Here is a 13,332-nt window from a genome sequence, read left to right as displayed (position 1 = left end):
TGTCTTTCCCTCTCTTTGAAACCTTGCCTTTCAAGTAAATAAGTAAATCTTAAAAAAAAATTGTTATGTGGCATTTTTGTAATACACATTTTCCATGAACATTTTGAAGTACCTCATGTGTTTTAATTCAGAAATGCAGAATTTGATTAGATTTTATTAGACAGGTGTGGATGAAGTTATAATTTTAAGCAGCTTAGTGGGGAATATCCAGAATAAAATATAGAGAGACAAAAGGATAGAAAGATACAGATGAGAAGTTCAAAGCATCCATGTGGGATGCTGGCATTGCAGGCTGCAACTTAACCCACTGTGTCGCGGCACCAGCTCCTGTAATGTATATTTTAAAAATTATTTATTTTAGAAGGAAGAAGAAGAGAGAGAGAGAGCAAGTGCGTGCTCCTATCTGCTTGTTTACATTCCAAATGCCAAAGTGTCCGTGACTGGGCTGGGTGATAGCCATCAGACAGGAACCAAATGCAGATTTCGCATGTGAGTGGCAAGAATCCATTTAAGCCATAAACTGCTGCCTCCCAGGGTCTGCATTAGCAGGAAGCTGTCATCAGGAGCTGGAGCTGCTTGGATAAAACCCAAGTTCTCCAGTGTGAGACATGGGTGTCTAACCAGTGTCCTTCCAGTAGGCAAAACGCCCATTCCTGTAATTTGTGTTTAATTCAGAAGAGACAGACAATTTTCCCTTATTAGTACTGTCACCAGTTCCTTTCTGATGCCAGTACAATTATGTTCTAGCTTGATAGTTAGGTTGTTAATTCATAAAGAAAGGAGATCGGATGGATTTAAAAAAAAGAGGCATAAAATAATATTTTCAGTCAAGAGTAGATTGAGCAGCAGTAATCTTTCACTAAAGAAAATCATAGAGTTCTCACAGGAGAGGTAAAATGATCTGAAGCTTACTTTTAGAAATGCAGAAGGTAAATGTGTAATAAGTTAGTGAAACTTGAATGTATCAAGCATTTATTATAATGTCTTCTGGGATTTAAAATATGTAAAGTATTAGAAATTTAACAAAGTTGAAATTAATTAAATGAAAGTAATTAAATAAATGAGTTAAAATGGTCAAGAAATTTTTATTATCTAGTAAATAGTAATGGACATCTTTGATTAGACTTGAAACAAAGAAATATTCTGTAATCAGAATAATAAAAATTTGGAAAAGAATTTCTAACAAATTAATAGAGGAGGTGATACTAGGAAATGATAAGTCCAAAAAGAAGCTGAGCAGAAAACAGTTAACCAGCTTTAGGCTGCTGTCTTCAGAAAGTCCTGCTTACAAGTTTGGTCCTTGGCTGGCTTCTAGAAATTTGGATTTTGAGAAGGTTCCCATCACCCTGTTTGATAAAATGACTCATTTGTGCCCAAACTGTGAAAACCAGTAGTATGGTTTATGTTTTAGAGAGTGAAAGTGTATACCAAATTCTGTCTGGATTGCACCTGCTTTGCCTTTCTTATTTGCCAATTTTGCTCTGTGTCCTTGCATTATAATAAATTAGAGCCATAAGACTGACTATAAACTGAGTCCTACAAGTCTTTCTCATGAGTCATCTAACCGGGGATGGTCTTGGGGACCCCCAACACAAGCAAAAAAGAGGGAAAAGAAAGCATGGACTAGGAAGGACAGATAGAAAACACTATGCTCATAGACCTAGACTCACTTACATAGTTGTTATTATACACATATTTAAACCATTGTGCAAAAACAGGCAATATGTTGCACAGACCAAAAGTGTCAACAGGTTTTCAAATGATTTAATTCATATACAGGTTGTTCTCTAGCTGTTGTGGAATTAAACTAGGTATCAGTAAAAAACAACAATAAACTATACAATACTTGTATGTTTAGGTACTTTAAAATATACTTCTCAGTAACCCTGGAACTAAAAAGTAATCAAAATTAGAATTTTAACTGAATAATGAAAATACCACACAGAAAAAAGTTGCAGGAATGTGTGATTCAGCAAAATGTCAGAGTGGCCAGCTCCAAGCTCTTGTCCTTTCTGCTTGTCTCTACCAGAAACATCCCCTTGTCCCTACTAGAAACATCAAAGAACAAACAGAAATGGACAGAACCAACTTTGCAAGAACTTGGGATGGACTCAAAGTTTATGGTCACCAAGAAAGAGCCCAGAATGAAGCAACTTAAAGATGATATTGAAGTTTTGTGATGTTTTTACTTGCTATTACCTCAGCCCCTCCCAATTTGGAGGCAACCTTGAAGACAGTAGCCCATATTTCTCCTGTGGGCACCAGTCCCTGGTCAGGAGGAGAGAGTGAGCATATGCCATTCACAAACTGTGTCCTGTTTTAACCTATCTTGGGGCTACATGAAGAACTAACTTAGCTCAGACATTACTCAGGCCAGAACATAAAATTGTGTCTTTGATAAGGATTTAACATCCAGAATATATAAAAAACTCCTGCAATTTGACAACAAAAAAACTACCCAATTAAAAGTGGGCAACACACTTAAATAGGCGTTTCTGTAAAGAAGATAATGCAATGGGCAAAAAGCACACTAAAACGTAGACGGCGCTGTGGCTCACTAGGCTAATCCTCTGCCTGTGGCGCTGGCACCCTGGGTTCTAGTCCTGGTCGGGGTGCCGGATTCTGTCCCGGTTGCTCCTTTTCCTGTCCAGCTCTCTGCTGTGGTCCTGGAAGGCAGTGGAAGATGGCCCAAGTGCTTGGGCACCTGGAGGAAGCACCTGGCTCCTGGCTTTGGATCGGCGCAGCGCCGGCTGTAGTGGCCATTTGGGGGGTGTACCAATGGAAAAAGGAAGACGTTTCTCTGTCTCTGCCTCTGTCTCTCTCTCTCTCTCTCTCTCACTATCTCACTATCTAACTCTGCCTGTAAAAAAAAAGAAGCCATTAGTCTTGAGAGAAATACAAGTCAAAACGACAGCAAGATACCATTTCATACCTAATAGGCCTAATTGCAATAAAAACAATGGAAAATATTGGTTGGCAAGAAAGTAGAGAAATTGGAGTCTTCCTAGGTTGCTGGTGGGAAGGTAAAGTGATGCAGGCACTGTGGAAAATGTTAAAAATAGAATTGCCATATGACCCAGCAATTCCACCCCCTGACTTATATACCAAATAATTGAATCTGGGCTCAGTAGATGCTTTTATGACAGTGTTCAAAGCAGCATTATATATAAAAGCCAAGAGCTGGAAACAACCTGAGTGTGTATTAACAGGTGAGTGGATAAACAAAATATGGTATATATGAGTGTACTTCAAAAAGTTAATGGAAGATTTTGGTACAAGATTTTTTTTTTTTTTTATTTGACAGGCAGAGTTAGACAGTGAGAGAGAGAGACAGAGAAAGGTTTTCCTTCCGTTGGTTCACCCCCAAAATGGCCGCTACAGCCAGCGCGCTGCAAGGATCCGAAGCCAGGAGCCAGGTGCTTCTCCTGGTCTCCCATGGGGTGCAGGGCCCAAGCACTTGGGCCATCCTCCACTGCCTTCCCGGGCCACAGCAGAGAGCTGGACTGGAAGAGGAGCAACCGGAACAGAACCGGCACCCCAACTGGGACTAGAACCTGGGGTGGCGGTGCTGCAGGCGGAGGATTAGCCTAGTGAGCCGCAGCGCTGGCCTGTGCAAGAAATTTTGAAACCTGTGCAAATCGGTTTTGTAATAGTTCATGAAAAATAGAAGTAATGAAAAACTTGCATGGATTTCAACTATTTTGGTACTAAAATCATCTTTATTTCAATTTTCTGTAAACCTTTTGAAGTACTCTTGTACATACAGTGGAATGTCATTCTTTTACAAATGAACGTATGGACTTAAAAAAACATTTTAAGTAGATAAAAGCAGACCTAAAAGACACAAATAGCAAATTTTACTTACATGAAATATCCATAATAGGCAAATTCATAGAAGCAAAACCTCAATTAGGAATTACCAGGGGCTAGGGAGCAGGAGGAGTGGGAAGTTAGTGTTTCTCTCTCTTTCTCTTTTTTTTTTTTTTTTTTTTAAGAGGGAGGGAGAGATATATAGAGAGAACGGTCTTCCATCTGATGGTTCACTCCCCAATTGGCTGCAACCAAGCCAATCCAAAGCCAGGAGCCAGGAGCCTCTTCCGGGTCTCCCGTGCGGGTGCAAGGACTTGAGCCATCTTTCACTACGTTTCCCAGGCCACAGCAGAGAGCTGGATCGGAAGTGGAGCAGCCAGATCTTGAACTGGTGCCCATATGGGATGCCGGTGCTTCAGGCCAGGGTGTTAAAGTGCTATGCCACAGTGCCGTCCCCAGAAGTTACTGTTTAACAGAGAAAGTATTTGTATTGATGAAAAAGTTTTGGAAATAGTGTTGATGGCTACAGAACATTGTGAAAACCAGGAGTTTGCCTTAAACATGGTTAAATGGCAAATTTTTGTTACATTACCACAATAAAAAAAAGTTACAGGATTAAACAAAATCCCAAACCTTGTGGGTTGTCACTAAATCTATTCCTTGGGATAATTTTTAATGTGAAATGATTATATTAGAAAAGAAGATTCCATCTAGAATTATTAGAAAATTCTCATCTGGAATGATTAGAAAAAGAATGTAGGAAAAAGGCTAATAAAGGTATTAAGGAGAAAGTTACAATACAGACATAAAATAGAGTGATATAAAGTAGAATAAACAAATCCAAGAATTGTGCCTTTAAAAGGATAATATGATAGAGTAGGAAGAATGACAATTTTAGGAGTGGGTGATGGGATATCACTTTAGATCTGTATGAACATTTAGTAGATGATAGCAGAATACTGTGAGCAATATTAGGCAAATTAATTGGAGAATTTAAATAAGTTCCTAAATAACATTTTAGCAAACTGGCTAAGAAGAAATAGAAATTTTAATGATCCTACAACTTTGAAAAAATCATGCTTCTATAATTTAAACCTTGTCTACAAAGAAACTTCAAGGCTAGGTGAATGTTAACAAACATTCAGTAAAAAGTGATACCAATCTTAATAGTTCCACAGAGCAGAACAAGGAGGAGAGCTTCTCCATTTATTTTTTAGATCTGTTTCTGAATAGAGTATTGGTAGAAAATTATAGATGATCTTTCTCATGAATTCAGCTGCTGTAATCTAAAATAGTCTATTAGTCAAAATCAAATGCAGTGTTAAGAAAGATGATACATCCTGATCAAATTCAGTTTTTTCGCAGGAATACCTGGTTGGTTTAACATTAAAAACCAATAAATGTAATTCATTGTAGTAACAGAATCATGTCAGTAGGAAAAACCAGTTGGTGTGAATCGTCACACTGTGATTTTGTGAAAAGTTTAGCGACGTAGTAATAGCAGGGAACTTAGAGAAACAGCATACTCAGCGACAAACTGCTGCGCGGCTTCCCTCTGACATGAAGACAAGGGTGCCTGCTCTGACAGCTGCTGCCCATCTCCGTGTCGGATATCCGAACCAGCGCAGTAAGGCCAGGAAGAGAGATGGAAGAAAGGTGTGAGGATGGGCAGCCGAGGAATACAAGATTTCATTGCTCACAGGTGACATGACTGTGCGTGTAAAAAAATCCAAAAGAATCTACAGATACATAAGAATCGGAAAAGAATTAGAAAATTTAACGGTGGTGTTAGATATGAAGTCAAAAATAAACTAATTTTATTTCTGTAAATCGACTTTAACTAGAAAATGAAATTTGAAAAATGATAATCTGTTTAATAAAAACAATGAAAGATATAAAAAGGCATAGATTTAAATCAAACAAAATCATTAGGGATAGACTTTTTGAAAACTGAAATAATTGGAAGGATATACCATGTTTATGGAATTGAAGACTCAGTTTTGCAAAGATGTTCTCTCCAGTTGATTTATGAATTCAGTACATTTGAATCAGAATTCCCATCAGTTTTATTAATTGTGATGTTAAACAAGATGAATCTGAAATGTATATGGAAACGCAGAGTACCAAGAACAGCTAAGATGATTTTTTTTTGAGATCTGTTTATTTATTTTCAATAAAGAGAGGGAGAGACACAGAGATCTATCCGCTGGCTCACTCCTCAGATGTCCACAATAACGGGCTAAGCTAGGCTTTGAACCCGGGAGCTGGGAGCTTCATCTCCATCTCCCATGTAGGTGGCAGGGCCCCAAGCACTTGGGCCATCTTCTGCTGCTTTCCCAGGCACATTACTAGGTAGCTTGATTGGAAGCGGAGCAGTCAGGATGTGGACAGGTGCCCATATGGGATGCCAACATCATAGGCAGCAGCCCCTGTGCTGGTGCTAAGACGTTATAGCAGTCTTTAGGAAGAAAAGCAAACTTTGGAAGTGTCTTCTCTAGGATCTGAAGACTTACCTTCCACAGTAGTTAAATAGTGTGATGCTGGCACAGGAGAAACAGAGTGTTAGTAGTATAGAGAGGTCTTTTTCAACCCAAAAAGGTAAACCCTAATGCCCTAAGGCATCTATTAAATGTAATGCATTAACTTATCTCTCCTTTGGCTCTAAATATTATACCAGCTACATATATTGTATGGTCATTGAATTTTCTGTGAAACTTAATTCTTTTATAGTCCTCAAATTTAAACTACTACTTTTTTTTTTTTTAACAGTATTGAGCTCAGAGAACTGGAGAAGAAATTAAAAGCAGCTTATATGAATAAAGAAAGGGCAGCTCAGATTGCTGAAAAGGATGCCATTAAATATGAGCAAATGGTAATTATGTGTCTGGTCATTCTGTTATTTTTATGTTTTTAGCTTCATTTAGAAAAAATAAGACAGTTTTTTTAATTGTTACAATCTGAAGAATTGACACTGCTACATTTCTCCAACGCACATAAACTTTTCAGACCCTGAAGGAAACTGGTGAATAGTGGAGCCTTTCAGAGGCACGGGCCTCCGTTGCCAGTGAGCAAGCCCTGTTCAGTAACTGCCAGCATCCTGCGTGCTTTGTAACTGAGTGTTCCTGGACAGACAAGTTCAGTACAGATTGTTAGCATGATGCATGTACTTTAGGTTGTTGTTAAATTTATTTTTAAGTGTTTTTGGAAAGTAAGCTATTTTGTATATAAAATTTCACTGTTTTATAAAAGCAATATCTTTGGCTCATTTGCTATATCTTTATAAGCTTTTCTAACTCCTCACATGCTCCCAACTTCAGGGCGAGGCTTTTTCTTGAACAAAGGAAGTCTCAGACATCCTAGATGCTGGTATGTCTCAGATATACATAATGCTAGAGGCTACAGCTATAAAGATAAAATAGGGTTTATTGAGTTAACACTTGAAAGCAGACTGCTTGAGTTCTGATTATTAGGTAGTTACATAGGAATGCATATATGTGTACACGTGTATTGTGTGTGTCAACATAAACATTCATTCACATATATATAAAATTAGAGTTGAGTATCAAAATAGTTAACCAGGGCAATGCAATACAGGTATTATATACAGGTATTATTATACATTATTACTATTATACGTGTGCACTTAGTACAGAAATTGTCTAGGGGTTCTGCACCATGTTGTGAACAGTCATAACCTCAGGTGTGGTAGGCAAAGTGGGGGAAATTTATTTCCTATGCCTGTAGTGTTACCCTTTCATAAATAAAGTAGAACATAATGATGTGCTCCAATGGTTTGGAGTTTTCATTATCTTAGTAGTTGAGGTTACTTAAAGGAGCTGTGGACATTTTAATCAGACTGCTAAGAGAATTGTTAGTACTTTCTAAATAAAAATTGATCCACAAAATGAAAGCCAGATTCTCAGAGGAGCTGACTGCCTGTCAGGGTATACTAGTTTTGACTAGCCTTAGTTTTCTTAGTAAGTGGTGATCAGTACATAAATGCTTTTATCGATTTTATATAAGAAAGTACAAAATATGGAAAGAAAAGCAGAGAAAAAATTTTGGTCACGTACATTAGTCAAGTCTATGTTAAAGGCATTGCTTCTATCAGCAGTGACATTTAGCATTCATATTTTAATGTTTCTTCTTTATGTTTGATGCCTTTGACCATTTCAGCGTTTGGATTGCAATCATACAGATAAACATATGGGTATAAAACCATCATCCTAATATATTAAAAATCATCCTAATATATTAACTTTACAACTTAATTTGTTGAATGATTTGCAAATACTCAAAAGAAATACGGGTTTAACCCATTGAAGATGAGAGATTATCTCTAATTCAGCAGAAAGATCTTGAGTGAGTAAATTCAAAACTGAAGAAAACAGGCGTGGTGACATAGTGACACTGTTAAGTTAAAGGTGATTACCAAGGGCCTTTAATACATTAGACAAGGAAAACCTGGAAGGACCAGGGAAAGGAAGTTTCAACTAGAGTCACTACGCCCATTCAATAGTAGACTCCCATGAATGTGGTAGTTACCGTCTTATTCTAAATAGCAGCTACTGCTCAGTGAAGCTCAGGATTAGGAAAATTACTTGGATCAACTTGAAAGTAGAAGAAAAAGATGACCACTGCGTTGGCAGTTGAAATAATTAAGCTTATGGATAAAGTGTTCTGTATTTTACTTGCTAGTTTTCAAATGTGGACTCACTAATTATCCTTATCAGGTTACCCCCCTGAGAGAGCCACCTGAAGGAACCGGAAAGTCTCTTTAGAGTCTTTTTCATAATTCAGATCCTTCCAGTGACCATGGCTTAGTTTTGCTTTTACATAGACAAATGAAAATATAAGGATTCTTATAAAAATTCATGGAAAATGTGCAGAGGGAATAACTATGCATGGATTTGAAACTGTCTTTGCACCAAAATAAGGTTATCTTTTAATTCGACTTGTACCCTTGTATCTATTCTATGTAACAGGCTTTGTAGTCTAAATTATATGTGTTTGAAATAGTCCGTCATACTTTGCTGAAACTTGAATGGAAAGATGAGTTTTCTTTTACTAACAGAAACGTGATGCTGAAATAGCCAAAACTATGATGGAAGAACACGAGAGGGCAGTCAAGGAGGAGAATGCTGCGGAAGACAGACGAAATAAAATGAAAGCACAGTATTACCTGGACTTAGAGAAACAACTCGAAGAGCAAGAAATAAAGAAGCAGGAAGCTTATGAGCAGTTGCTGAAAGAGAAACTCATGATTGATGAGATTGTTAGGAAAATCTATGAAGAAGACCAATTGTGAGTTTATTCCTACTTGTTATAATGCCGAAATATGTACATTAGAGTCAGGATAGGCTTGTTGGGAAGAGGTGAAGCACCGAGAACCATTGCCTTATACATAGTAAATGTCATAACTGTCAGCTGTGGGCATGTAAATTGAGATCAACACTTACTCATCTTTGTTAGCATGGTAACTAGTAGATGGTTATTAAGTGCCTGAGTGGTCTAAACCTTTGTTTTTCTTAAATATTCTCATATCATATGTCACAAGACAGATTATCTGATGACTCTCCTTGGTAGACAGCTTAAATGGAGGATCCTGCAAGGTAATGTTAACAGGTAGTAACCTCTCTGAAATAAGAACACGAGAGTACTAACAGAGGGCAGGAGAGACACAGTGGTAGCGTATCCAGAAAAAATCATACCTGGTATTATATTTACTATTACACAGTAGATATTCAAAATATTTGTTGCATGAACGTATGAACACATTATAAATAGGAAAGGTGTTTTCCCTCATATTATTGCAAAAGAAGGAAATTACTTTTTAAACTTTTTGATGTTTTTATCATTTCTGCTAATGTAAAATTGTACCCCCTATCGCTTTTTAGGGAAAGACAACAAAAGTTAGAAAAAATGACTACAATTCAAAAGTATATGGAAGAATTTCAGAAAGAGCAGGCTCTCTGGAGGAGAAAGAAATGTGAGGAGATGGAGGAAGAAAACAGAAAAATCATGGAGTTTGCCAAAATGCAGCAGCAAAGAGAAGAAGCTCGGATGGCAAAAGTTCAAGAAAATGAGGAGAAAAGGCTACAGCTTCAGAATGCGGTATTTAAATCACTGCTTCTTTGATACCGGTGAAATTCTGAATTCTTAGTTACTGAACGTGGGTCCTATAAATTCTGTGTTTGTTTAAAACTTTAACAGCTGTCTCAGAAGTTGGAAGAAAAGCTGCGGCAACGTGAAGATTTGGAACAAGTGCGGCAAGAATTATACCAGGAAGAACAAGCTGAAATAGTCAAGAAAAAACTAAAAGTAAGTTTCAGAAAGTGAGAGGCCGGCGCCGTGGCTCAATAGGCTAATCCTCCACCTTGCGGCGCCGGCACACCGGGTTCTAGTCCCGGTCGGGGCGCCGGATTCTGTCCTGGTTGCCCCTCTTCCAGGCCAGCTCTCTGCTGTGGCCAGGGAGTGCAGTGGAGGATGGCCCAGGTGCTTGGGCCCTGCACCCCATGGGAGACCAGGAAAAAGCACTTGGATCCTGGCTCCTGCCATCGGATCAGTGCGGTGCGCCGGCTGCAGCGGTGGCCATTGGAGGGTGAACCAACGGCAAAGGAAGACCTTTCTCTCTGTCTCTCTCTCTCACTGTCCACTCTGCCTGTCAAAAAAAAAAAAAAAAAAAAAAAAAAAAAAGAAAAGAAAGTGAGGTAATGGTTAACATAGAGAAGATTACAATTTTGAGATGAAAGCAATAGAAAGATTTGAACCCAACTGTATTGATAATTACACTGTATGTAAATAGTATAAACATGACAGGTAAAAGAAATTTTTGAGCTGGATAAAAAGCTAGACCCAGGCAGCAGTTCATAGACTTTATCATAAAAAGAATGATGGCACCCATGGTGCCTAAACAGTGAAAACAGTTTAAACGTGAGGACACAAATAGTTTAAAAGAAAAAAGATGGAGAAAAATGTACTATGCAGACACTAATCATAAGGAAATTGGAGTAGCTATGTTAATGGGGGGGAGTCAACTTTAGGGCAAGGAATTGAAAATGATAGTAGGGTAGATTCATCTAGAGGATGTAATAGTCCTGAATGCATATGAACCTAAATAATAATGCTTGGCAGTGATGTGAAGCAAAACTGACGAAACTCGAAGGGGAGACAAACCCACAGAGCTATGATTGCAGTATCCATTTCTCATGAATACAGAGCTTAAGTAGTCAGAACAGTATCAGCAGAGTTGATCGTAGAAAACACCTCACCTAACAAACGGAATAAAAATTCCATTCAAGTACGTATGGAACGTTCACCAAGATATATCGTATTCTAGAGTGAAAGGTCTCAAATGTACAAGGTTTTAAAGCATAACAAGTTAAGTTTCCTTTTTCTTTTTATGATTTATTTATTTGAAAGGTAGAGTTACAGAGGGAGTGAGAGGGGTCTTCCATCTGCTGATTCACCCCCCCCCCCAATAGCTGTAATGGCCAAGCTTAGGTGATGTGAAGCTAGGAGCCAGGAGCTTCTTCTGGGTCTCCCATGTAAATGCAGGGGCCCAAGTACTTGGACTATTTTCCACTGCCTTCCCAGGCTGTTAGCAGAGAGCTGGATCAGAAGAGGGGCAGCCGGGTCTCGAACCGGCACCGATATGGGATGTAGGCACCAAAGGCAGAACCTTAATCTACAATACCACAGTGCTGGCCCCACAAGTAAGTTTTCTGACTACAGTGGAATTAAATTAGAAATCAATAATGAAAATAAATCTGGAAAAATCCTGAAAAATGTTGTGGTTAAACAATATACTTCTAAATAATATAAAAGGTAGAAATCAGAAAAATATTTCAAACTGAATGACTAGGAAAAGAGCATATCAAAATATGTGGTGCTGCTAAAACAGTTTTTAGAGGAAAGTTCATTTCTTTAATATTGAAAAAGAAGGGAGGTTAAAAATTAGTGATCTTAGGTCTGCACAAGACCTTGTATGTAACGGTTCATAGAAGCATTATTCATGAAAGCCAGAATGTCTGTCAGCTGAGGAGTGGACAGTCTCCACATAACAGAGTGTTATCCAACCAGAAAAGGAATGAAGTTCTGGCATGTGTTAAGACAAGAGTGAATCTTTAATTATATCTTATTTAAACATGAAATACCTCAAGAAAGTTAACGTAAGTGGGATCAGACATAGTAACCTGTAGGGATTGGCCGTTTCCGTTCACCAGAATTCCCTGGAGATGGAGCCACGTTTTTGCTGCTGTCAGTACTCTGTCCCTTTTTTTTGCAGAGCAGCACTCTGCTGGTGTGCCTTGTGAAAGTTTATTTGACCATTCAGCCACTACAGGATATCTGGAGTGTTTCCATGTTTTTCTCATGAATAAATCTGCTAATATTCAAGTATCCATTCTTGTATAAACATTAGAAGTTTTCATTTCTCTGGGATAAACGCTCCAGAGTCCATTAGCTAGGTTTTGTGATAACTGCGTGTTAGCAATTATAAGCAGGACTACAGAATGTTTTCGAGAATGGCTGTACCGTTTAACGTCCTCATTGGCAATGTGAGTGGTGTAGTTTCTCTGCATTCCCACCTGCATTTCTTATTGCCACTGTTGTTTTACTTTAGCCATTTTTAATGGCTATGTAGTGATACCTCATTGTAATTTTAACTTTGTATATCCCTGATGGCGGATGGTGATGAACATCTTTTTGTGTGCTTAAATATTTTTGTGTGGTAAACCCTTCTTCATATCTTCGCTGATTTTTCTAATTGGGTTGTGTATTCATTTATGGTTGGGTTTTTCTCCAAATTTTAATTTATTTGCGTTGGAGGGAAGGGTGGGGGGTTAGGAGAGACAGAGAGAGAACATTCCATACTCCCATCTGCTGTTTCACTCCCACAATATCCACAGCAGCCAGAGCTGGGCCAAGCTGACGCCAGGGTCTGCGAACTCAATCTGAGTATCTCGAGTGGGTGGCCAGGACCCAGCTACTTGAGCCATCACTTGCTGCCTCCTGGTATATTAACAGGAGGCTGGAACTGGAAGCAGAGCTGGGACTAACCAGGCACTCTAAGAAGGGGTGCAGTCATCTTAATGGCTAAGCAGAACTGCTGATATGTGGTATTTTTAAAAATTTTTTATTTATTTGAAGTAGTTACAGAGAGGTGGAGACAGAGAGAGGTCTTCCATCTTTTGATTCACTCCCCAAATGACTGCAATAGCTGGAGCAGAGCCAGTCCAGCCGATCTGAAGCCAGGAGCTTCTTCTGGGTCTTCCACATAGGTACAGGGGCCCAAGGACTTGGGCCATCCTCCGCACCTTTTCCAGGCACATTAGCAGGGAGTTGGATTGGAAATGGAGCAGCCAGGACTCAAACCAGCACCCATATGGGATGCCGGAGCTGCAGGCTGGGGCTTTAAACCTCTGTGCCACAGCACCTGCCCTGATATGTAGTCTAAATGATTAATACATAAAGGAATGTAAAATAAAATATGTATAGACTTTTTAAAGAGATATATTAATA

At 38.7% G+C, this 13,332-nt stretch overlaps 1 protein-coding gene across 2 annotated transcripts in view; it reads left to right on the top strand.

Moving 5' to 3' along the window:
- MNS1 (meiosis specific nuclear structural 1) overlaps positions 1-13,332 on the top strand; it is a 49,239-nt gene that overhangs the window by 21,523 nt on the left and 14,384 nt on the right. For both annotated transcript variants that reach the window (XM_089310400.1, XM_008268965.5), the window contains exons 4-7: positions 6,580-6,682; positions 8,885-9,114; positions 9,708-9,924; positions 10,024-10,131. In XM_089310400.1, the coding sequence (XP_089166526.1) occupies positions 6,580-6,682; positions 8,885-9,114; positions 9,708-9,924; positions 10,024-10,131 (658 nt within the window). The remainder of the gene's footprint in view (positions 1-6,579; positions 6,683-8,884; positions 9,115-9,707; positions 9,925-10,023; positions 10,132-13,332) is intronic.

This window comes from Oryctolagus cuniculus, chromosome 12, assembly GCF_051225735.1.
Source record: "Oryctolagus cuniculus isolate XC-2025 breed Fujian yellow rabbit chromosome 12, ASM5122573v1, whole genome shotgun sequence".
In the NCBI taxonomy this organism is placed as follows: Eukaryota; Metazoa; Chordata; class Mammalia; order Lagomorpha; family Leporidae; genus Oryctolagus; species Oryctolagus cuniculus.
The sequence above is the reverse complement of the archived record's forward strand: the minus strand, read 5'-3'. Positions and strand labels throughout refer to the sequence as shown.